The sequence below is a fragment of the Pholcus phalangioides genome, unplaced genomic scaffold, assembly GCF_987345545.1.
Source record: "Pholcus phalangioides strain wild (caught in Gottingen) unplaced genomic scaffold, Ppha-v1.0 ptg000003l_1, whole genome shotgun sequence".
NCBI lineage: Eukaryota > Metazoa > Arthropoda > Arachnida > Araneae > Pholcidae > Pholcus > Pholcus phalangioides.
In genome coordinates this window covers 27,705,568-27,732,110 of record NW_028301596.1, presented here as the reverse complement: position 1 = coordinate 27,732,110, position 26,543 = coordinate 27,705,568, and the positions used below count along the sequence as shown (strand labels likewise).

The 26,543-nt window shown below is 38.2% G+C and overlaps 1 protein-coding gene across 2 annotated transcripts in view; it reads left to right on the top strand.

The window, feature by feature from the left end:
* Positions 1-26,543, top strand: part of Sos (Son of sevenless guanine nucleotide exchange factor) — a 530,159-nt gene that overhangs the window by 25,269 nt on the left and 478,347 nt on the right. For both annotated transcript variants that reach the window (XM_089247363.1, XM_089247362.1), the window contains one exon: positions 1,080-1,247. In XM_089247363.1, coding sequence (XP_089103489.1) covers positions 1,161-1,247 — 87 coding nt within the window. In that variant the 5' untranslated portion in view covers positions 1,080-1,160. The remainder of the gene's footprint in view (positions 1-1,079; positions 1,248-26,543) is intronic.

Genomic DNA, 26,543 nt, shown 5'->3' with positions numbered 1-26,543 from the left:
TTGACAGATGTAATAATTTTATCTCATCCATTTCATCACAGGACTGTGCAAATTTTTTATACACCCAGCTGAAATATATTTTTTTATTTTATTTTTTATTTATCTCAATCTATCATGCAAGAATTAATTTACTAGTCATATTATTGTGCATGTACTTGTAAATAAAGTCAAAGAACATAGAACTGCTGTTGAGTCTCTTCTGAGAATGGAGATGTTCAGCTTTGATTTTTCGCACAGCTAGTGCAGAAAAATCAAACAAAATAGGCTTTCTCATATTAATGCAATAAGCTTAGCCTATTATTGTTAGTTTTTTTCAAACTTATTTTTAAACATGTAACATTTTATAAACATTTTTTTCGATATTTATTCATTAGTAAAACTTTAAGATGAAGATATTTACCACTGTAGCTTTTCCAAAGAATATTCTCCTAAAGATTATTACAGAGAAATGTTCACATCTGTAAAGCAAGGCTGGACAAAACCCAGGTGTCAGGTTGAAATGGCGACAAAAAAAATGGTATTGCTGCCTAAAACTTTCTTCGTGTAGGCTAATTCCTAAATTGCTGGCTGATAGCAGTACGAAAATGTTTGAAATTATCAGCATATATGCTGACATGAAAGGGTCACTATGCCAGAAAACAGTCAAAAGAAGCATTATTTTGAACCCTTGTCTTCGGGTAATAAAATTTTTGCAGCCTAAAATTATTTTTTTTTGCCGTTTTTATTAATTTTCAATTAATTAATTGAAAATTAATAAAAACGGCAAAAAAAAATAATTTTAGGCTGCAAAAATTTTATTACCCGAAGACAAGGGTTCAAACTTATTTATATATATATATATATATATATATAGAGTCTGTCCCAAGAATATTTTTTCCAAATAAGTAGTATGTATTATGCACATTCATCAGTGGACATGGCCTTGTATTATCCAATGATCATTAACTACTTGATTACTTACATTGGGACAGACCAAAAAAAGTTTGGCCAGCACGGAAATATTTTTTGATTTGTCAAGCCTTGATTAATACAGAAAATGTGAGTTTGTGAGGATATTGAAGATTTTGCTCTGTTTACAGATGAGATGGTGTCACATCACATTTATTTTGACATGAACATCAAAATCTAGTGGTCAAGACTTACTGATATAAGTCCAGGAAATGTTTGCTCCGAATCGTGAAACTGATGAATATGATGAAAGTTCTGCATATAAATGGAAAGGTCTTATCGTAAATGCTCTTTCAAAGGTATTTTTCTAGTTTTTTTGCTGTGGTTATTGGATCAACTGCACTTCATTTTATGTAATATTTCACATCATTTATATTTTAAATTGATCTTTTAATTTTTTTACAAAAATTTCTTAAGGCAGTGATGGCTAACCTTTTTCCTCTAGCCTGTACCACTATCAAGACCACAAATCTTAGCTTCTACTCGTTTTTTATCATTGCTTTTAGAGATGCCAGAGGGCCCATTTTGAAGAGCTCTCCCAGAAATTGTAATTCAGTTCAAAACAATAAACAACTAATTCAATACAGTATTTATTCCAGTTAATAAAAAAAAAATTTCAAAAGTAGAAGTTCAGAAAACTAATTGTTTTCCAGTTTTAATATTCATTTTATACTCTGATCATAGACAGAAAATTGAATGGAGAGTCTCTTTCTACCCATTAGGTCAATCTTCTTACTTTTTAAATATTTCTCTGATAAATATTTCTATTTCGAACAAAACTTAAATATGGCTCAGCTACTTGAACTTGCTGCTTTTAGAGGTAACTGTTGTACCTTGACCATAATAAAATTTAAAACACATGAAATAGTTTTAATAGTAATGTATTCTTGCTGATGTTTTTGGAGTGCAAGACATTAGACATACATAACCTCACAATACATGTTTTTTCAGCTCTTTGTCTGACCTTTACAGAGATTTTGCTAGTAGACACATTTTAGTTACAACGTTGTGTGTTTGTTTTTGCCATGTTTATTCTCAACATTGCAAGTTAGTGAACTACTATGTATTTAGTAATTATAATCTATGTAGTCAGCTGATGAACCATAGTAAATCAAAGCAGCACTGTGAATAAAGGTTAATATTTTTCACAAATGGTGGAACTTCTTGTACCATCAACAAAAAAGGATTGTGTAAAGTACACAACGATTGGAACCACAAAAAGATCTGTGGCCATGAAAATAAAAGAACATGAACGATGCTGCAGAATGGGCCAAACAGAAAAATCGGCGGTGGCGGAGCATGCGCTTAATAACAACCACAGTGTGCAGTTCAGCAAAACACAGGTAATAGCTAATGTTGACCACTTCTTTCCACGAATCTACTGAGAGACTATTGAAATATACAAGCACAAAAACAGCTATAATAGAAGAAAAAAGACTGTGAAATTCAGCAGATCCTGGACCAGACCAGACCAGAATTAAAGTTTTACCCCCCATTCCCAGCTCCGTGTGTGCTGACTGTGGGATTACAAACGGGCCATGAAGGGCCTATGAAGAATGAAAGAAACTTGTAGTGTAGTTTGTGTGTGTATGTAAAGTGGAAGAAAGAAGAAAAACAAGCATGACAAAGATTGGGAGGAATGGTCCTGGTCGGTCGCTGCTAAAAAAAAATTAAACCCAGGGATTTAGTTGTGTAAAATGCTGTCACAACTCTTTCATCTAAGGAGAAAAAATTTAGCATACATGGTTATTGAACAGTGGTCAAGTACATGCGAATGCAATTTTATATAACAAGCTCCATTAATCAACATTCTACATTCAAGCAGTCCATCAACATTGTACAAACAATTTTTCATAAAAAACCTTCATAAAACTATATGCATATTCACAGAGAGAAAGCAGGTCACACAAATACACCTCAAACCAGCTCAGTTCGCCAGAATAGATTTTTTTTTTCTCTTTTTCTTTTTTTTTTAATTATTTTGATTTAAATGCGGTTAAATATGGTTAAATAGGTGCCAAGTACAGGTTAAATAGGTGCCACAATCAGATGCAAATATCAAGGGGTGATATACAAAAAACATAAAAGAGGAAAGATAAATATGTGAAAATAAATAGGTGCCAATTTGTCAGTATTATGTACATAGTATTTTTGTTATCTCTCATTCTCCCATTGGAGATGAAAGATTTGTTGGGGCCTACGATAGGCCTTCCTCCTTGCCGAGATACGTGGAGTTGGGGCACGATGGTAGTCAACAATGTCACGTATATGCTGGTATTCTTTGATGTATGAAAAAATATGAGGGATACCAAGGTCTTTTTGTATATTTTCGTTTTTAACGAACCATGGAGCTCCTACAAATCTTCTGAAGATTCTATTTTGTCCACGTTGAAGGATTTTTATATTACTTTTCTTGACATGTGCCCATGCTGGTGAGGCATAAGTTAGCGTTGGCCGAAGAATAGACTTGAAGAGTAAGATTTTGTTTTTCATGGTTAGCTTTGCTTGTGGGAAAGTAATTTTGTTGAGTGCTCCCATGATATTGTTAGTCTTGTTGCGCGTGTTTCTGATTTGGTGTGTGAATGACAAAGTTTTGTCTAGAATGCAGCCGAGATATTTAACCTTCGAGACTGGACAGAGTGTTGTGTTGTTAATGTGAATTCTTTTATTCTGGGGAGTGTTTCGGCAGTGTGTGAACCAAACAAACTTACATTTTTCTTGATTTAGAACTATGTCTGAGTCGATGCACCAGTCCGTGATGTCATCGATTGTTTCTTGTAAGTTGTTGACCGCTTGTGTTGCACTTCTATTACCACACAATACCACAGCATCATCAGCAAATAGGGCTATTATTCCATTGGAAGGTGCCAGGATATCATTTATGTAAAGCGAAAAGAGCTGTGGGCCCAACACACTTCCTTGTGGAACCGATGCACGTACTATTTTTTTTGATGAATTTTTTCCTCCGATTCTGACCTCAAACCGTTCTCCCAACAAGATATTTATAGAAAAAAATTATTATGTAAGGTGGTAAGTTGCAGTCTATAAGTTTGACAAGTAGCGTTGGGTGATCGCACTTGTCAAATGCTTTGCAAATGTCTAGAAAGACTGCTGCAACATAGTCTCTGTTGTTAAAATGACTCGTTATATATTCAGTTACTCTCACTAGCTGAGTAACGCAGGAGTGATTTTTTCTGAATCCGTGTTGTTCAGGTCTTACCAGATTGAGCTCGATGCTAATTTTATCGAAGCGTGTTAGAACGATTCGCTCAAATACCTTGCTGATGTTTGATAAGAGGCTGATTGGTCTGTAAGAACTTGGCATCAATGGGTCAGTGCCTGTTTTGTGAATGGTTTTTACAATCGAGTGCTTCCAGGAAGTTGGAAAATAATTAGCAAAAAGTAGTGCATTGAAAATGTTAGTGAGTGAAACAACAACTGTTGTGGGAAGGTTCTTTAGTGCAGCATTGGAGACATGATCAACACCTGAAGCTTTTTTGACATTCAGCTTCGATAAAATGTCTGATACCTCAATGATGTCAGTTGGTTCAAAGTGTTGAGAACTGTAGAGTCTATGATGTTGAATATACTCTGCTATTCTATGTCGCAATTGAACTTGTGTTTCGATGTCCTGAACGTGATTAGGGGAGAATTGTCTCTCAAATGCTGATGCAAAAGTTTCTGCAATTTGCTCCTCAGAGAAAACAATTCCGTTTTCCCCTTGAATTTTGTTGACATTGGAAATGCCTTTTTTTTTACATAATTTCCAAGCACGCCATATGTTATTATTTTCTGCGCTTGCGTTTTCAATAAAATCAGTAAATCTATTGTTAATAAAATGAGTGACTTCCGTTTTTATTTCTCTTGTGAGTCTATTAACATGGTTCGTACGGTCCTTGAAAACCTTGAAAAAAAAAAGTTCATTTTCAAGGCCTTGAAAGTCCTTGAAAAAGAATTTTTTTTTAAGAATTCTGTGAGAGTCCTTGAAAAATTTGTGTTTTCCGAAATAGTTTTCGCCACTTTTTTTTTTTACTTCGTAAGTGACGTCCTTAAAAAAGTGCAAAGCACAGGGAAAAAGCCTTAGTAGCCAATAACCCTGGATAATTGGATTTAAAGCACGTTTTTCCGAATTATTATAAAGCCGGGTTTTCGTAGGAGCAGGTTTTTTGTGCCGCATGCAAAGTGAATCGCCCAGCGTGACACGCCGTCCACTCACCAATAATAAGAAAACAAGTTCGACTGTTTTCCTAGAATGCGCAACAAGCCTCACACGGCAGTGTTTTACGTCGGGCGTGATTGGCCGACTATTTCTGGAGGAGTCAAAAACGTTGTGCGCCACTCGTTTTACCGATCTTCTCTTCATTTTTGTTTTCTTTCACTTCCCTTCATCGAGCTCAATGCTTCCCTTCAAACCGGAGCATGCAGATGACAGAGTAGCTGATAGCAGGGCCGTGAGCTGATGCGCCACGGTAGGAATACACAAACGCGTAGTGTGATTATGTAAAACGTTTCTGTCAACGCGAAATGATACAGTTCGGTTCATGCGGTGCTAAAAACCTATGTTGGAATGTTTTTTCCCTTTTTATTCTCTGTGCACGTGGAACCGCTCGGCCCGACACAATATGTAAATCGCTGGCGGCATGCTCTCACCCTCACGGGAGCTCGGCTTTGTACTGTAGGCTGGTTTTTTTCCGCGTCTATGTCGGGATTGTTTTTTTTTCTCCGAGATTGCCGGTTGTTATTTGTCGGCCGTTTTATTTATTTATTTCTTTTATGATCGTAAATGATCTTGTTTTTTTTCCTTGCAACTTTTATGGAATAAAAGCTAGAGTTCAAAATGAACTTCCGATCGTTGTTTTTTTTCTTCAGCTCAGTCGGCACGCTCTGGCCCCTGACAACCAACCAATACCTATTTCTAGAGTACAAGTCCTTCTGCTCTAGAAGGTATTGCAACAACCCACTTCTAGGAAAACCCGGCTTTATGGTAGCATGTATCCTGTGATCGTATGTAGACGTATTTGGAGTCGTTGGAAGTCATTAAACTTTTGTACTAGGTATTTTTTTCTGGAGGATTTTCTGGATATCTTAATAAAAAAGTGTCATAATTTTTGCCGAAATAATTTCAGCCTTTCGGTCCGTAAGTGAGCGAAGCTTCCTCTGATTGCTGTCAACTATAGGCGGAGATTGACTTGGAAGTCTGGGGGGGGGGACACGATGATGATGTCAATTCATATATGCATATATACATTAGATCAGTCAACTTCACATCCCCTCCCCCCCCCCCCGTATCTCCGTCCCTGCTGTCTAAGGTTGTATGAGGTTCTTTAAAGAAAGAAAACAAAAAATGAGTAACAAGTGTGTGTACTTTTAATTACTTGTGTGGTTGAAAAATCCCTTCTATCAAGATTGGTTGCTGAGTGTGCCGGACAAAAATGTCACCAAATGCAAGCTGTACTTCAATGGGTGAATCGGCGCTGAAATCTATTGAGCTTATATTACTGGAGGGAGTATGACGCAGGGCCATAACTAGGATTTTTGTATTGTCTTGCCACCCCCACCAATTCGGAATTCGATCATTTTATAACGGTGTTCACCTAAAAATTGCCACCCGGGGCAGTTGCCCCCCCCCCCTCCCGCGTTCTAGTACCGGCGCTGGTATGACGTCAGTGGTCTATATAATTACTTGGAAGATCACGTGACGCGTTGAATGTCGGCGCATCTCCGTTATTTTCTAATGGCATCCATAGTTGTTTAAAGGAGTTTAATAAATGAAAGAAATAATTTCAGTATCGATGATATGATTCCAGAATTAATGAAAGAAAAAATTACAGAATTAATGAAAGAATTAATGAAATATAATTCCAAAATTAATGAGAGATAATTCCAAAATTAATAAAGCAATAATTCCAGAATTAATGAAATAATTTTAGAATCAATAAAAGAATTCAGCATTAGCGAAAGAAACAAATCCAGAATTGATGAAAGCAATTATTCCAAAAGTTATGAAAAATTATTCCAGAATTGTTGAAAGAAATTATTCCAGAATTGTTGAAAGAAATTATTCCAGCATTGATGAAATAAATAAATTCAGAATTAATGAAAGAAATAATTTAATCTTTTTCTATCTTTAGAAGAGTTCTTTTTTTTAGTCTTTAAAAGGAAATTAAGTGCAATATTTAGAGACTCAACAACGTTTCAATGAGGAAATTGACAGGCACGAACTGTGTTATTCAATGTGTCATATGTTTTGTATAATATATATGTGTATGTGGCCTCCTTTATTCATTACAGATGATGTGAAATAAAGTAGGTAGAAATGTAATCTCTGAAAGTTTTAATCAAAATTAAATATGCGCCTATTCATGTTAAAAATATGCTTTTGTAAAAAAAAGTCCTTGAATTTTTAAGTTTTTCCTTGAAAAGTGCTTGAGTAGTCCTTGAATTTTTTTTCGTTGGAAGAGTACGAACCATGATTAAGTGTTATTTTGTCTGATCATCTTCTATATTTTTGCCACAGACCACGAACTCTATTTTTGTGTCTGATTTTTTGTAATATGTCCCTTGGAAGACCATATTGGTTATCTGATTGAGTTATTTCTGTTGTATTTTCATGCAGTGCGTTTTTTATTGTCTGAGTTAACTGAATTACTGCATCATCTATTTCCCTAGCACCTGGATCTACCAAGGTGATGGGTGATTCATTTTCAAGTATGTCCCTGTATCCTGTCCAGTTAATTTGTTTAAAAATATGTTTATTACGTGGACACAAGAAATTGATCCGAAAAAATACAGGGTTATGTGGAGAATTTAAGAAAACTTTAGTATGTGTTTCCACCTCGTAGAGAATGTTTTTTGACAGGCCAAAATCTATAATATCCGGCCTATATCTATTTTGGGGCGGAATATGGGTTGGCACCTTGGGGGAGTGAATATACAAAAATTTTCTCAAACAGTAAAGACGCAATATTCTACCACATCTATTGCTACCATGACTATGAAACAGTCTGTTCTTACAGTTCCAGTCACCAGCAATCATAATAGGCATATTTGTATCAAACAAAAAATCAAGTAAAACAGTGTCAATTGAGTTCCTGGGAGGTTTATACATTGCACAGAATATCATATTAATACCATTGACATAAATTGTAACCGCTGTTGCTTCCATTTGGGAAGACAATGGGAGATTTATTTCTTGGAAGGGTATGCTATTTCTTATCGCAATAGCAGTACCTCCTCCTCTGTTATGAATTCGATCATTTCTTATTATTTTAAAACCATTTAATTTGATACTTTGGCTTGGTAAGAGGAATGTTTCAGATAAAAGCAGAATATCTATTTGATTAGCGAATAATTCCTCTTTAAGTTCTGGAATTTTATCTTTAATGCCATTGGCATTCCAAACCATAATGCTCAACGGTCTAGGTGCAGATTCTCTTAGCGTACTAATTGTTAGGTAGAAGTAAAATATTAATCAAAGCTTGTATCAATAAATTTATTTTTACGTGCGAAAAACCAGCAGCACTAAGGAAATTACTAAGGACGACATTTAGTTGCTTGAATTCATTTGAATTTGTAATTCTGTCTCTGCCAGACTGATTCACAATTGTTGTATCCTGTAAATGTGACTCCATGTGTACTGAATTTGTGGGTTTTTGCGTAGAGTGTGTATATTCTGTAAGTCCTTGATTTTCAACTTCACCAAATGTATTAGTGTCGCCAATATTCAGCATTTCCTCAGAGAAATTGCTTGTTGAAGCTTCCGATATAGAAGAAATATTTTCTCGTTTAGTTGTTATCAATAACTGGTGAAGCATCTTAGTAAATGTTTTTTTCGCATTTAATTCAGTGAGTTGTAGAGTCAGTTCAAGTGGAGTTACCTCCAGATTCTTGTTTTTTTTTGGCAAGCGGGTGTACACCTTTATATATGGTGTTATGTAGAATTTTTTGTTTCTCTAAATCCTTAGAAATCTGAATATCAGTTTTTTCATTAATATTGACCATATTCCAAGTTTTTGGTTTTTCTGATGAGCTTATTATTATTGTCTCTTGTATGTTTTCAGCATGTACAACATTGTTATCATGTTTGTGTGGATTTTCATTGGTCACTATAGGTAGTGTCTCAGCTTCATGTTGCTTTTTTACATCAGGTGGTATCAGTGGTAAGAAAATTCTAGCTCTATTCTGATTCGCACTTGGTCATTCAGGACAGCCAGAATATGTGGCCGTATGTGGACCACCACAGTGAAAGCACTTTATTTTCCTTGGATTACCCTTGTCCCTACAATTTTTTGTCTCATGTTTACCACTACAAAAAGCACATGCCGGGGCGTTTTTACATCCATAACAGCTGTGCCCGTACATTTGACATGCCCTACATTGAATGGGACCCTGAGCACCTCGATACCTCTCAATTTCAATATTTACATCTGCAATTTGTGTTATGTTAGCAAGGTTTTTATCAGAAATCGGTATTTCGATCAGAAACAAAGGTAGAGCTCTACCAGTTCGGAGATTTTTCATATTGAACACTTTAATAGGGTGAAATTGTTTCTTTTCCAGATCCATTTTAATTTCTTTGGTGTCAACATTAGCGGGGAGACCCCTGATTACAAATTTTATAGTACGCTCGCTCTGCATTTGGTATGTATAGTATTTATATTCCTTACTATCAAACAATTTTATTACAGTACGATAATCACTTTCAGAATATACTTGAAATACCAGCGTGTTAGCTGTTGTCTTGAATTGTGGCGATATATCACATTTTTTTTGATTTCTGCAAAATCTTGCAATCATTTGTTGCCCCAATCAGTTAGTATGATAGGGGGTATTCCCTTTGGACTCGACAGTACATTTTTGCCACCATTCTTATTAACAACATTTTCATTGTTGTTGGTATTCATTTGAGTACTAGTTTTTTTCTTTTTTGCTCGATTAACTGTGACAAAACCATCGTTATTGTCATTGTGAGCATTCCTATCCTCTTCATCCGTTTCACTAATTTCGTGAATCATTTTGAAATTTTTATGTTTAACTCTTTGTGTGTTCACAGTAGGCGTCTCACAAAATTTTCCCCCCAAAGTACTGGCATCATTGTTCACTAATAAATCAATGGATGTATTTACATCAATGCCCTGTGTGCCCATATGATTTATTGATCTATTTTCCACACAATTTTCCCTGTGCCCATCTTTCTCCGACGTTTCATGGTCAGATTCTTTTAAATCAGTGTCACTTTGCGTTGTGTTACTATCAGTAGATCCATTTGAACCATTAGAGGTTGAAGAGTTTGAAGTGGAACTAGTATTTTCACTGCTAGTTGTATTTTGCTCTTTTGAGAGCTCAGGCGCCTCGTTTTCAACGTCACTGTGAGTAGTCATTTTCTTGCACTCCTTCTGTCCCTTAATTTTCCCTGAACTTCTCTTTTTTGTGCTATTTAGCCCTTTAGTAGAGTCTACGAGTGATTTCTCATCTCTACTATCACTATCTGAAGAAGCCTTAGCTTCCCCTTTATGAGAACTCCTATTTTCCCCCTTGTCACTGTTTTTCTTTCTTTTTTTCTTACAAGAAACACTAACCCTCGAATCGGATATAGGGGTAGAAGTCAATACAGTCCCAAAACTTTTTTTGAACGATGCAGACTGCTTGTGCTTACATGACTCTAGGTTCAGAGAATCGAAAAAGGTAATAGCATTACCTACGAAACTATCAAAAAATTTCTCCTTATTTGCCTTATCAGCAGTTTCCCAGCACGCATAATCTGAAATAACAATTATATCAAATTCTCTCGCAAAATTACAATTCTCACCTTTGTGATAAAGGTCGTCACTTAACCTCTTTTGATTTTTCACAAAAGACAACAATATTTCTTGAAACTCAAACATATATTCATCATTTTCACTGACCTCAGAAGCCAGAAAACACAATTTCTTAACCTTATCCAACTCGGAGCTTGCAAATGGACATATTTTACCCATATTTCGCATGTACTATAACCACTTACCTTGAAAAAAACAGGAACAATCCATAGAAGAAATCACTAGGGGCTAAAAAAAAATAATAAAATAGGGCAGACATTTCACTGGGGGGGGGGGGGGAGAATCACAGTTTTCACAAATTTGAGTGCGATAATACAAGCAGGATCGAAGATGACTGTTATTCCGCAATGCAGATATGTTGAAAGCCAACCAGGATCCCTGTAGACGCAGGTCGCACCCAACTCCGTATGATGACCGAAGTCCGTAGCTCTATGGATGAATCCGGAACGTTATAATACTAACGTTGTCGAAGATAGGAGCAAATAAAAAACACGTCTATTCACCTTGGAAGCTGTCACCCGACTCTTGCGTTCATGTGTTAAAAAATTTTTGTGTTATGTGTTGTGTTCATGTGTTCTGTGTTTCCACCTGGACACCAGCTCTCAGAAGAACAAGAACCTTCCCCTTCAAGATCCAGTAACAGAATGACGACAACAGTCAATCAGATAACTCCACATCTCTCGGCCAATCAGGTTCTACCAGCATAACAACTGTTTTCAATACGCTGCCAGCCAGAGAATCAACTGATCAATCGCAAAACAATAGTGTAGGTCAAGCTATTTATGTACATAAATACAACCTGAGGCTCCGGAAAACTTGACTTTGATCCAGTTTATCAGGAGATTTTCTCCTGATGATGCAACCACTAGTGTTGGGGAAACATTGAGAACCAACTCAAACAGACAGCGATCTTCGAACCTGAAGAAACAATTTGCTGGCGATGTTTAACAATAAATACATTTAATTGTGCTGGAATCCAACATCTGCCATTGGAGTAATGGTAATGCACGAAATGCACGTATCAAAGGTTGTGTGTTCGATTTGGTTTGAAACCCATCCAAATTTTTTTCCCATTTTTGCTGTCATTTATTGATTTACGAATAAATGTTTCCACTTTTGTTTCTGATTTAATCAAACACGGTTTATGTGTATTGAGAAGACAATAATAACGGCTCGCAAATTGAGGGCCCAGTTGTCATTTACTGATTCAATAAAAAGTATTTTCATTTTTCGTCAATGAACTTTGAAATTTAGTTTCGCCCAAATTTTGCCTCTCGTGACGTTTTGCTAGCTTTTTTGCTCGCAGTAACCAATCACCGGCGTGCTAATGCTTCCTGTGCTACTAAGATAGTAGGGATAGTAATTACACACCCAGGACTTCCAATCAAGAAAAGAAATCAATTATGCCGCGGGATTCCAAATGTTTTGAAACATCCTGCAGTAAAGCCCCCAAGCTGAGATCTTCACCTGGACCAGGCCAGATTTTTTACAGACCCCTGTATAGTGATTTAATTGTGTGAAAAGGAAAATTGAGAATTATATCTTGGGTCCTCCGGCTAAAACCCTGCTAGCCCCTTACTGTACTTGCCTGCGTGGGTGAACGGGGCAATCACTGTCAGAATTGGAAAATTGACCCGACTATGTTTGTATGCTCAAACGATGGTTTTGGCTCTCCTATATAAGAAAGGTTTCTTTTAATTTTTTTATTTTACCTGTGGCGATATGTTTTGTCTGTACCTGATAATGCAATCAGTAAAGAAATGGGCGTATTCGTGCAATTCTATTTAGATGGCGTTTTCTTCTGATCCATATCCCTGTCTGGCATTGCGCGTCGATGCTGATGGCAAACTGCTGATTTCGACAGTCTACAAACTACTCAATCACTTACTTCTCACTTTGTTCAATATTATTCGGCTCTTTTGCTCTGTTTTGTGCCCACTATTGCTATGTATCATAGCGCTTTGCAATGCAATGCGACTGTCGTGCACCAACACCACCTACAGAACAAGGCCTCTGCTAGAAGCTTGTGACGTCACTTAAGAAGGCCCTTTCACCTATTGCGATTGGATATAACAGGCCAACGCATGCGATATCTTTACCTTTTTTTACAGTATATCCAATGGCAATAGGAGAAATTGGCTTCTTCAGTGACATCACAAGCTCCGTGTGGTGGCCTTGTTCCTTTGGTGCTGTTGCGTACACACGGCTTAATATTGATCAATAATGTGTTCAGTAGTTTTGCATTCGTAGGGCGTGTTTTTAACTTGCATGGGCATGCCCGTGGAGCTTGTTTTGGAAATTTTTGTCATAGTTGCTAAAGGAACTCTGATATGGCAAACATATGCGGGTTTGGGAGTCTAGGTTTGTCTGACTTCCGTATATACGACACACGGGTGCATGCTGGGATGGATTGCATTTGATATTCATGATCTACTGAGAGCATAGGCAACCTCACAAAGTTTGTTGAAGGTATGGGTAGGGATACAGAGAGGGAGGGTGATAGGGACGATCCCCCCCCCCCCCACTGATTAAAAAAAATTATTGGCATAGGCAGAAAAGTAGAAGGTGGACATTTGCAACCACACCTCTCCCCGTTCAAGAAACAACCTGTTGCTGCGGATACTTTTGTGGGACGGCTTATGTGGCTAGAGCCCCTTAGGGTCCAGTTTCCATGTGCTGTTGTTTTTTATCCATTTTGTTGTAGTTGGAGGGGTTGTACCCCCATCATGTTCAAGCTCAACATTCAGCACTACTGAGAGGCTTCATGCCAATGTTGGCATGTCTGTATGTGTGTATATGTATTGATAGAGATGTAAAATTCTCGAGAATAATCTTTCGGAGAATATTCGAGGATATTCTCTGGTAGGACTACTATTATAAATAACTTGGGAGAATATTCGTATAGAAAATAATAAGAATTATTCTGAAGTTATTAACAATAGTCCTTTCAGAGAATATTCTCAAATATCCTCCTCCAAAATCTTTCCAGAGAGTAATATCAAGAATATATGTAATACATGTATTATAATAAATAATCTTGATAAATAACTTGAAAATAATTATTATTTTCGATAGGAATAGTCTCTAATAATTTATAATAGTAGTCCTTTGAGAGAATATTCTCTCAAGAATTTTATTAACACCACAATATTAAAGTTTGAAACAGGGTTTAAGCTGGATAAAAAATTCCTTTTGCAAAAAAGGGAAAATGGGGGAACAAGCTTTAGAAAAATGCTACAATGCTAATGTTTGATTGATGGTTGGATGTTTACTCGTTGCGTACCTCCTGTACGCATTTTTGCAAAAGTGGTTACTACTTTTTTCGCCTTCTACGATTTTATTTCACATTTTGCGAAAAATGTGACCATAGCTTAAACCCTGGTTTGAAAGCAAGAAAATTAAACGAACATGGCTGAATTACACAACTTTTAAAGAAATGTGAGTTATACAGAATTTAAGTATGTGCATTGTGAAGAAAACAAGTTCTTTATCTTCGAATGAAGGTGATTATATTAGAATAGCTTCCTTAATCAATCAACTTTGGTTTAATTCTTTTGTTTTTAAACTTATTTCTGAAAATTTATCTCATTTTAAAATAAATTTTTAAGTTATTAATCTAAAGGTTTCTAAAATCTTTATAACCAAACTTTTAAAATCTGTCATCGTGACCTGGAGAATATAACCTCGAACTAAAGTTGTTATTGAGGGTGATTATACCGAAAATTGTTTAGTTGTGAATGTTTCAGGCTGTGAAAACTGATTTATATTTGTACTTCACAATATAAACAAAATTAGTTAAAAAAATTAAATTTTTTAAAAGAAAAATGAATATTCTCTATTATTCTCCAATTTTGCATCCAGGAGAATATTCTCAAAATATTCTCGTACTCCGGAGAATATTCTCACCTCACATCTCTATATTGACATCTTCATCATACTCTGTGGAAAGTTTCGACGGATGAAATAATTTATTTCTTATCAAATGTTTGTTTTTATTTTGTAAATTCACTCGCATTATCCCTTTCATTACAACCCCGCCCCATTTTATTAACCCTTCCCCCAGGTGTTGCTACTCACAGTTTGGAAACCACTGATATAAGAAAACGGTCTAGCATAGTTCATTTTGTCAAAGAAGAAAAGGTCACAGACAAGTCCCCAAAAAGCCACCAAATTTTGCTTTCGATATTTGGTACACACCCTGTGGAATGAAAACCAATTCGGCTTGAGTGAGGAACCATCGGCAGAAATGGCAGTCAGAGATGCCACTGTACCTTCATTTACCTGGGTCCCGGGACCCAGGGTATTCAAAAGATCTGGGTCCCTTTTGAGTGAAAGTGGGTCTTTCTCAAAAAAAATTATCTTGAAAAAAAGTATGCCCCCCTTCCCCATAATTCACTGGTATCTGTATGAATTTTTTTTTCCCAGCATGCTTGAGGTCTTTCATCACCTGCTTGTATCTCTTCGTTGAGACAGAGCAGCAGCCATGTTATGGGTAGGAGAAGGAGGTGTCTCTGTGAATCAAATGATTCATTGCTAAAAACATGTTCCATCCAAAGGTTCATTTACTTTCATTGTCTGCTAATAGGAAAAGCTTGCAAAGAAGCCCATTAATGAGAATTTAACATATGGAATGTAGCACATATAACAAATCTAAACCAAATATACAGTTGATCCTGCTTATAACGTTCCCATTTAGAACATTTTTCCACTTGGTATAACTGATTTTCACTGGTCCCAACTTTTAGTAATTCTTATTAAGATTTTTCTGTTTAAAGTTTTTCCTGCTTACGTTTTTTATGACAGTTTTTTGAAAAGTATCATAAGCAGGATCAACTGTAATTAAAAGTTAGAGGCACACATTTATATATTTACTAATAAATCAATCTATAAATTCCCTTTGATTGATTTTTCATTTCTTTAAAAAAATCTTAGCTCTCTCAGTACTCATTCCCTCGGACACTTATCTTCCGATTCTCTCTATTCATACAAACAGGGATTTCATACCAATCCTTTCGAAGCGATTTCCTGGTAGAATGATTATATTTCCCCTCCCTGTTGGTCCACCGCTCTGATTTGTCACCATTTAACTGCACGTATTTTCACACCTGAATATGGGAGCTATGTCATATTTGTGTTGGTGAAACTCAAGTGTGTTTGTGTGTGTGTGTCCAGCATGCAGTGTCTCTAGTCCAGAGCCCGGGGGACTAGACCTGCCTGTCCCCCCCCCCTTCTTAGTTGTGGCCCCTAATCTATCCTCCTAATTGGTTTTTCATGGATTTGAAATTTAAAATGTACGTAGGTCTTATTATTGTGTTGTAGGTCTGTGTGATTTTCATGGCGACCGGAGCTTTTTTCAAAATAATAGCCAATTCAAAATTGTAAAATTGTTTTTTTTAACAATCTCGGGAAAACAGGTTTTACACTTTGAACAGGCGTTCCAAATTCTTTGCGAATGTGCATTTTTGAAAAATCTTAATCTTGTAAGAACAAGGTGAATTTATGCCGTAGAGACCGCTGTCTTTGAATACCGGCAGATAGTACGTAATTTCCGATATGTAACCAGAGGTAAGAAAATCCTCTGAAATTCTCTTCGAAAATTCGGTACACGCCCCCCTCCCTGAAATTAAATATCTTATAAAACCCACGTGTATATCAATACAGTACAGTATACGAAGTAGTAAAACCACTTTTTCAAGGTCACGTTTGATCTTGATAAGACTGTGAAAAGAATAAAAAAGGAAAAAACAGTTTTGGAGGTTTTTCTCTCTATTTTCTTCATCTGGGAACTAGGAAAGAATGCATCATGGAGGACACGTGAACCAAATTTTATGTGTCCTTTCCCGAAATTTCAGGTATTTGACGCGTTATAGCACGTCAATGGCATCTCTGGGCAGTAGAGGCATTGATGGAGGAACTGCTAGCACAATGAAGCAATGAATATGATGCGCAGTGGTGTCTTTGGCCATTGTACTTACAGTACAATTCCGTTAAAAATTACCTCCAACAAATGCCCATTCTCCAACAACTTAAGATGATGGCTGACGTCCTTCATCAACGGCATTAATAATGGAAATAGACGCTGGTAGGGCAAAGAAGCAAAATATCACCCCAGGGATCTTGCTCTGGACCACTGTTGTGGAACGCAGTGATCGATGACCTTAAAACTACTTGGCCTGACAATGTGAGGGCCCAGGCATTTGCTAATGATATCTTGATTTCATCGGGCTGTACATTGAAAAAAACTAAGCTCACTCACAGAAATTGCCCTTTAAACCAAGGTTGTCAAATTTGCTCCCCAGGTCAATTTCATTGATCAAATACATAGTTTAACATTCACCAAAAATGTATATTTATACATAATATAAGATGCACACGTAAAGGATGTACATTAGGGTGGGTCGAACAAAATTTTTTATTTGCAATCGCTATAGTGCAGAAAAGTAGCCTCCTTTAATAAAAAGAAAAATGACGTAAAAAATTTAAAATCGATTGACATCTTCCGGTCATGCATCGTACTTGAAGTTTATGAAAATTGACGAAATTGAACACTTTTCTTAAATTTTTTTATTATTACTTAAAATTTGACGATGGATGTGCAAAAGTTTCTTATGCTTATTTTATGGTTCAATAAAGTAAAATAAATTAAAACATAATTGATATTTCAATGTTTATCGGTCGCACAATGTGTTCGAAAAACTGGAATTGACCAAATTTTTGCCAGTTTCATTGTGTAGCTCTTCGCATGCTTTATCAGAACGAAATGACCCAGAATTTACCATGAAGAGGTGGCTGCACATCGAGTTCCACCTACACTCTATCCAAGCAACCATCCAAAGTAGGAGAGAGTGTGTAATTTACATTATAGTTACCAAAATTGACTAGGATTTACTGGTTTACAGTTTTATTACTATTGTTTCTTTTCCAAGTGTTCATGTTTAAAGTCTAACTTTTGCACAATGAAACTTGCAAAAATTTGGTCAATTCCAGTTTTTCAAACACATTGCGCGACCGATAAACATTCAAATATCAATGATGTTTTAATTTATTTTACCATAGCATAACAAACTTTTGCACGTTGATCGTCAAATTTTAAGTAATATTAAAAAATTAAGAAAAATGCTCAATTTTGTCAATTTTCATAATCTTCAAGTACTATGCGTGACCGAAAGATATCAACTGATCTTAACATTTTTTATGATGTTTTTCTTATTAAAAGAGGCAATTTTTCTGCACTATAGCAATTTGAAAATAAAACTTCATTTTTTTTCAACCCACTTTGTTGTACATACATGTTTAAGTTATATATTTTGAAGTTGTGGAAAAAGGAAATTCAATTTTCCTCCCATTTTGCCCAAAAATCCCGCCTGGGCTGTAAGTGAATAATTATTCTCTTATTTTATTATTCACAATTTTATTCATCAAATACATAGTTTAACATGCACTAAAAATATGTATTTAAGCATAATGTAAGATGTGCGCATGTTTAAATTAGATATTTTGTGGTTGTGGAAAAAGAAAATTCAATTTTACCCATTTTGCCCAAAAAAACCAAGGGTTTCTACCCAAAAAACACAGATTTTTCTGAAAAACCCGCCCGGGCTGGGTTTTTTACAACCCTGCTTTAAACCCTATCACAATGGCTCAACACACAACATGTAAACTTCACTACAAGCACAACTAGATTCCTATGGTTCTCACACAAACGACCACCAACAATCCACCTATGCTGATCAAAAGAACACGGGTGCTTAAGTACCTGAGGGTGCACATAACCAGTTGACATGGGAAACACACCTTCAAGAGCAGAAGACCAAGGCAAACTCAATCCTTCAGAATATGTAGCAAGCAGCCGGTCCGCAATGGGGAATAACTAAAAATATGCGAAGGATCTTGTACCAATCTACAGCAGAAAGAACTATGGCCTATGTTGCCTCTGTATAGCTGGCAAACCCCAAAGTTCAGATGACCAAAAAGATTGACACAATACAAAGGCCTTTTTTCTTATATATTGTTAGAACGTATTGCACCACCCCCTACAAACACATTACAAACTATGACATACATCCTCTAAGCCAGCGGTTCTCAACCTTTTTTAATTCGCGGAGCTCTTTTCAATATATAATTTTTATGGCAGAGCCCTATTTGACTCAAGGAGCCCCTATTGTATATAATTTTTATGGCGGACCCCTGTAGATCAGTTTTTTTTATACTATCTATCAAATTTACTGATTTATTTTATTTCCCTCGCGTTGCCGCGGAGCCCCTGGGAAGGGCACACTGAGCAGCGGTTCTCAACCGGTACTCTGAGCCTCAAACTAGAGTACGAAGCCAATGTCATGAGGCTCCTAAGGTTCCAGAAGCAAGTGAACAAGACAAAAGACCCTGATATCCGAGGAGTATAATACGAAAATCACAGGATGGTCATCACTCCTGGCAAAATTTTCCCCAAGGATCAGATTACAAAAAATCACTTATTCTCTGTACCAGGGCTCGTATGGGCACGGTAGCCCGGTCGATAAGATGATCGCCTAAATTACCAAAGAATGTTTAGAGGTGTCTCAAGTTTGATACCCTGTTATCGAACACAGGAGTTCGATTCCCGGTTCATCCTTTTCAGAAAACTTTACTGACACAGGGGTACCAGAGGTTTCATGAACCAGTTTTCAAAAATGTTTTTTTGTCACCCAAGAGGTTTTATGTGCAAGAATTGGATGTTCAAAACGAGTTAACACAGTTTTTGTGAACTCAAGCATGGCTTTAAATAATAAGAAGCTGAGGCTACTTTTCACCATTTTTGCTTATGGAGAAAATTAAACTTATCTTTATATTCCCTTTATTCCATTAATTGTTTTTCCAGCATCAGTAGTAGGACATGGGTCTGGTCATATTCCTGACGGGGTCAAATTGAAAATTTTAGTTTCACCGTATATGCAGCACTTTGCCTTTTCTGTCAGGATTTGCATTTCTCGCAGTATAATATTGTGTATGTCTGAGGGGAAGCCTTTTATTTTTCAAGTCTCAGTTATTCTACTCATTTATACAATGTTTTGACTCTGCACTTGAAAGCGACATAAATGAGATTCCCCTGTATTATGCTGCAGTGGATTTGGCGAGAGAGATCCTGTTATTCTGCAACCCTATCAGACTTTTTCATGCAGAATGTAGAGGTGTAAGGTGAGAATATTCGCACCTCGGAGAACTAGAATATTCTTCTGGATGCAAAAATTGGAGAATAATCGAGAATATTCATTTTTCTTGTAAATAATTAAAAAAATTTAACAAATTTTGTTTATATTGTGAAATATAAATCAGTTTTAATTGCCTGAAACATTTACAACAAAACAATTTTTGTTCTCCAGGACTACTATTATAAATTACTAGAGAATATTCTTATCGAAAATAATAATAATTCTCAAGATATTTATCAAAATTATTTATTATAATACATGTTATTACATATATTCTTGATAATACTATCTGGAAAGATTTCTGTAACTGAAGAATATTCTCCTCGATGTAAGTAAACTTTCCCCCGATTTCCCTTCGGTCGTAGGTCCTCGGCTGTACCTCCACTGCGATTCTAGGATGAAATGACTGGATTTCTAGACTCCCAAAAGAAGAAAAAAAACCACTTTATTTAATTTGTTATCCAACACCTCCACGAAACCGTCCGGTCACTTTGGTCCAAACTTTTACACTTCTCTCCCTTTTTCCGAATGCCTCAAATCGTTCTCGTTTCCCCTTTCTTTCTCTCGCGACTCCTGTTTCTCCCAGGCATTCTTCACACTTTTTATCCTGAACCTTGCACGCCCCATCATCGAAAAGCACATCCGTCATTTTTAAATGATGATGATGCTTCAAGAGCGTAACTCTGTTTCTCACGGCTACCGTGACAGAGCGTCGGCATTACCTTGCATATCCCCCTTCCGGGTCGCTATCCGGGACGCGAGCGTTGTATCGTGCAGCAGCAGCTACTTTGGCGGCGGCGGCCATACCATCCTTGAATGGCAAATAACGGTTGTTCATCCAAGAGTTCATGGGGTGGTGGTCACCACCGGCATAAGAGAAGGATGGCCTTTCCCTGCCCTGATTCCTGGGCATGCCGTTGTTGGCGATTGAAGATTTAGCCGGTTGGCTTCTGGTTTTCTCGGTCTTCGACTGCCGGTTCGTAGCTCTGTTGATTCCTTTGGCAAATGGACACGAAAACAATCGCCAGTTCAATTGCTTGGACGTTTCCTGCCTAGCCGGGAACCGGTTCGGTGCCGATTTTCTCCCTTTGACATCATGACCATCGTCGTATTGTTTCGAGTTCATCTTCTTGAGCTGCAAGGCCTTGCCCTCGGATGCGGACGCGACCCGATTGGTCTTGCACTTGATGAGGACGAACGTCGTCTTCACCATGTTCCCGTTGACGTAGAGACAGCTCCTCGTACAGACATCCGGTATCTTAGATCCTCGATTGACGACTGCCACGTCGACGACTTCTCCGTATTCTGATATAAACTGCGACACTGACTCGGGTGTCATTTCCTCGAACGGCATGTTGCAGACCAGGAACATTTTTGCTCATCTGGTCTCGAAAGCCGGTACGGGCACAATCCGGCGCACTTTAGTGCCTCCTCCGTTGACTTGGAGTTTGTTCGAGTTCCTGAGACAGTACCGGACAACCCTCCAGTCCTTGGTCAGGGTCTTGACCTTCCTGAAAGATGAGACCAACCTCAGGCTGATGTAGCCCTCCTTGTTTCTCTGGATGTTTCAGCAGAAAGTTGTTCTTCATGATGTTGAAGTCGGTGAAGTAGCTCTCGACTTGGGATATGATCCTCTCTTCAAGTTCTTCGTTAGGTATGCAAAAATCGTTGTTATTGCCATTGTTGGCCTTCTATTTGCCATCGGCAGATGAAGTACACACACCGTCGCTTCGGCTTGGCTCATTGATTGGACTTGGAACTAGTACATTTCCCAAGAGTGCGTCGTACGCCGTCGGACATATTAACATTTCATTTATCAAGCGACTCGACACTGCGCAAGAAATCGGCACGTACCCCTTTTTGCCGTCGCTGATCTTCATCATACATATTTTCAGAGGGGCTATCTCACTTTCGCCAAATGCGGACTTGATCCTTATTCTCCCCTCGCCTTCACTGACGTCGATCTCAACCAAATCCCATCTAACGACTGAGATCTGGGTCCCAGAATCGACTACGCCTCTTATTGTCTCCTGACCACATTTCAAACTCACGGTCTGCGGTGTGTCAATGTCCGCACCGACACCAGCTGCCGGCACCCTGATATGTGCTGTTAGGACTGTGGTTTCTTCAATCATGTCCCCCTCTTCTGTCTGGACAGAGTTCGCCTGGGCCCGACTCCAAGGCTCCTGCTGGACTCTTGCAGGACAAAACCTTGCTATATGGCCTTCTGCTCCACACGCATAACAAGTGACTGCGGCTCTCTCTCTCTGGTATTCGAACCCATCGTCGCTTTAGGTGGGAAGGACTCGCCCTGAAGTCTCTGGTTTTCGCTGGCTTTCCATCTCGGACTTTGATGAACAGGTCTTGGGGTTCTCGTTCTGTCACTAGGGAAGGGTGTCCTCAGAGTCCTCTTCACATCATCGAACCTATCTAGTTTCTCCGATAGCTCACTTGGAGACACCATATCACTCCATTCGTCCAGATAGTGTTCCTTAAAATCTGCTGGGACGCGTTTTTTCATTTGATCGGTGATGATTAAATCTCTTAGTCGCTCAAACGGCGTGACCCTCAAAGCTGCCGTCCATCCATCAAAATAGGTACACAGTTCGTGGTAGAAGTCTCTCCAAGTGCCCTCTTGATTCTTGTGGCGCGAAGAAAACATCTGTCGGAACTTCTCTGGGGTGAGTTTGAATCTCCCAATAATAATTCTTTAACTTGGTTGTAGTCCTGTACTTGCTCTTCCGGTTCGCGGGCAATTAACTGGTTCATCTCGTTGGGAAGAAGTCCCAAGAGCTCAGCTAACCAATTTTCCCGTGCCAGGGCCGCGCGACGAGCTTGCCGCTCGAACAGCACCAGGTACAGACTTATGTCTTCTTCCATTCTGAACTTTTGCATCATGTTCTGGAAATCCCGGCTGGGGGTTCTGCCGCGCCCAGCTTGATTATTCTCCTCTCTTCTGACTCCTGTCTCGATCCTCAGTCTTTTAAGTTCATGTTCCATCTCCTTTTCTCTACGCCGCTCCTCCATCTCCATCTCTCTACGCCTCTCCTCCATCTCTTTCTCTCTACGCCTCTCCTCCATCTCTTTCTCTCTACGCCTCTCCTCCATCTCTTTCTCTCTACACCTCTCCTCCATCTCTTTCTCTCTACGCCTCTTCTCTTTCTTTCCTATTGCCTATGATCGTTTTCAGCATCTCTCTGCACGTCGCTTCGTTGTACAGTTCACTTTCCTGTATGGTACTCACTAGTTGCATTAAGTTGAACTCCGGTCGGACTTCTACCCCCAAGTTGGCGGCCATGGTCTCCAGATCCTCCTTGTTCCCTTTTGCCAAATACGCCATCTTTATTTATCGTCTCGATACCGCCGTACAACACTTGCTCCTTTTTCCCTGAGCAGGATTGCCCCTCTCAGCACTGGTTGTCGGGTTGACTTCACGAAAAAAAACAGCGTGGGTGTTCGACGCTGCTACTATCCTTCTATACGAACCGGGTGGTTCCACCGTCGCTAGGACACTCTTCTTCGAATTCAGCTCACAATCTTGAGTCGTTGAAGCCACGACCTAATCCTGTCGACTGCGCCAGTAAACTTTCCCCCGATTTCCCTTTGGTCGTAGGTCCTCGGCTGTACCTCCACTGCGATTCTAGGATGAAATGACTGGATTTCTAGACTCCCAAAAGAAGAAAAAAAACCACTTTATTTAATTTGTTATCCAACACCTCCACGAAACCGTCCGGTCACTTCGGTCCAAACTTTTACACTTCTCTCCCTTTTTCCGAATGCCTCAAATCGTTCTCGTTTCCCCTTTCTTTCTCTCGCAACTCCTGTTTCTCCCAGGCATTCTTCACACTTTTTATCCTGAACCTTACAATGTAATACATATATTCTCTGGAAGGACTATTATTAATAACTTCAGAATAATTCTTAAAATTTTCTATAAGAATATTCCCTAGTAATTTATGAAAGTAGTCTACCAGAGAATATTCTCCAGAAAATTATTCTAGAGAATTTTACATTTCTAGCCGAATGGACGCTTCCTATTGCTAAGTTGCCTATTCATGTTTACATTGCCAATTTACTTTTTTCTCTGTGATCAGTTTAATATCTGCTAAAGAGAATGAAGAATATATTAATCTTAATCCTCAAATTGCACTATTTGTAAAAATAAATTTCATTTTTTTTTATATGAAAAAAATTTCAATTGTCTAATCCAGGGGTTTTAACTTATCAAACATTTCGAGAAAAATTAGAACTCTTCACGAAACCCACAGGTCAACAACTCAATCGGCAATTCACAATGGCTCAATTCAGTGTACAATGAGCCAACAGGAACCTGGTTGAACAGGGGGCCAAAATAATTGAAGACATTTAATGACTTTGAAATTATTTCTTCAGTTTAAGTCAGTTTTGAGAGAGAAGTAATTGCTTTCAGTAATTAAATCATCATAAAAATGAGAGGATTTTTATCATTTATTATTAATTCACCTATTTTATAATGTAAAAAAAATACATAGATTCATCATGAAGCCCCCAGGGCTGTTGCACTATCAGCCTTCTGATGCAAGCTCTGCATGTAGTCAGCGCTAGTGCCGTCTTAATGTGTGGGCCCACCAGGGCACAGCCCGTGGATCTCAAGTGCAGAATGGGCCTCATGGCAATGAGATCTAGTCAAACATTTCAACATTTAGACTGTAAATTGGATAGCAGGTGTTTCCAATCAAGTGGGGTCAAAAAAATAAATAAAACGCCTTTGCCCAGGGTAGGGTCGGATACAGGGTTTAAACTACGTTCACATTTATCGCAAAATGAGAAAGAAAATCGTAGGATGTGGAAAAAGTAGCAGCTACTTTCGCAAAAATGCGTACAGGAGGTACGCAACAAGTAGACGTCCAACCATCAATCATTACATTAGCATTGCAGCATTTTGCTAAAGCTTTTCCCCCCATTTTCGCTTTTTTGCGAAAGGAATTTTTTATCCAGCTTAAACCCTGGTCGGATACTTCACAATAGCTTAATTATAATATAAAAATTCCCATAATGGTGTTTTCTACATTTATCTAAACATTTCTGCAGATTGTTTTGCTGTGTGTGTCGCAGATTTTGACATATTCTGCTTTTTGGCTCCCGACACAACAGGATCTTCAAGTGTCAGCAGGGCAATAGGGAAGGTTTCAGGTCATGTAGAGAAGCAATCCATACTGGTGAAGCAATCCACACTGGTGAAGCAATATTTGTAGCCTTCCAACGGAGGCAAAGAGCCTACAACATCTATATGGACATGTTCAAACTTCGCATAAGATGGTGAAAATTCCCCATGTGGGCAGTGCCATCTTAACGCACGGGCCCACACAGGAGCCTCGCGAAAATGAGATATAGTCAACATTTTCTAGAATTCTGAAGCTTTGAGTTATCAACAGGAAGAGACTGGATTTTCCAGGAAGTAGATGAAGGATTGTAGTGGAATGAAGTAGTGGGTGAATGTTCTCGTTTTTGAGCTGTTCTTTTGCCATTCGTTTGAAGTTAGTGGAAGATGATAGTAGTCTGTATAGTAGATATGCATGTCCGAGACAATGCATCTGCCATTACATTTTCTGCACCCTTTATGTGTCAGATGTCAGTGGTAAAACTGGCCAATGAAATTGAGGTGTCAAAGCTGACAAGGTGAGCACTTGCCAGTAGTCTGGCTGAAGGTATATATGAGAGACTTTTGATCTGTGTGCAGAACGAATGGATGGCCTTCAACCATGTGCCGGAAGTATTTGATAACAGCGTAGGCTGCTAACAGCTCTCGATCATAGGCACTGTAATTCTTTTGGACAGGAGATAACTTCTTAGAGTAGAACCCAAGTGGTTGCCAAGATCCTGACATATATTGTTGCAAAGTAGTTGTGCCCATAGCAACATCAGAAGCATCTACCACAATAGCCAAAGATGCTCCCACCACTGAAAATGCTGAAGATGTTGAATCTGCCACAGATCTTAGACTGCAGGAATGCTTCATTGGTATGCAGGAGTGCCTGCCTCTCTGCTGCTTTTGAAAGTTAACCGTGATAAAAATTGAGGAGATAAAAAATCCTTGGAGCTCTTTGATTGTGTCTGGCTTTGAGTATTCTGTGATGACTGATACTTTCTCTGGAACAAGTGCAATGCCAGTTTCAGGGATTATGTGACCCAAAAATCAAAGTGATGATTTTTCTCCAAAACATATGTTCCTTGTGTTCTTCAGTATTTGTAGATGCCACAAGAACATGGTAGAAATGTTACACAAGATATAATACCCTGCAGCCCCATATGTGTGAATATCTGGAATGTGTGTTGCAGTTTCGTTCGACAATCCAAAGGGCATGAAGAGAAATTTGAACAGCCTGAATGGTGGTGTTGTGGCTGTTTTTGATATATCCTCTTTTCTCACAGGGATTTGATGAAAAGCTTTTGTGAAATCTAGGGTGGAAAATATTTGTTTCCCCTCTAGCCCCTAGATACAGTACTGGATGTGCAGAATGGGATATCTGTCTGGGATAGTAGCAGCATTCAGTCTTTGGTGGTCGGCTGAAGTTGGTTTTCTGTGGTTCCCAACTTGGAGGCACAAATG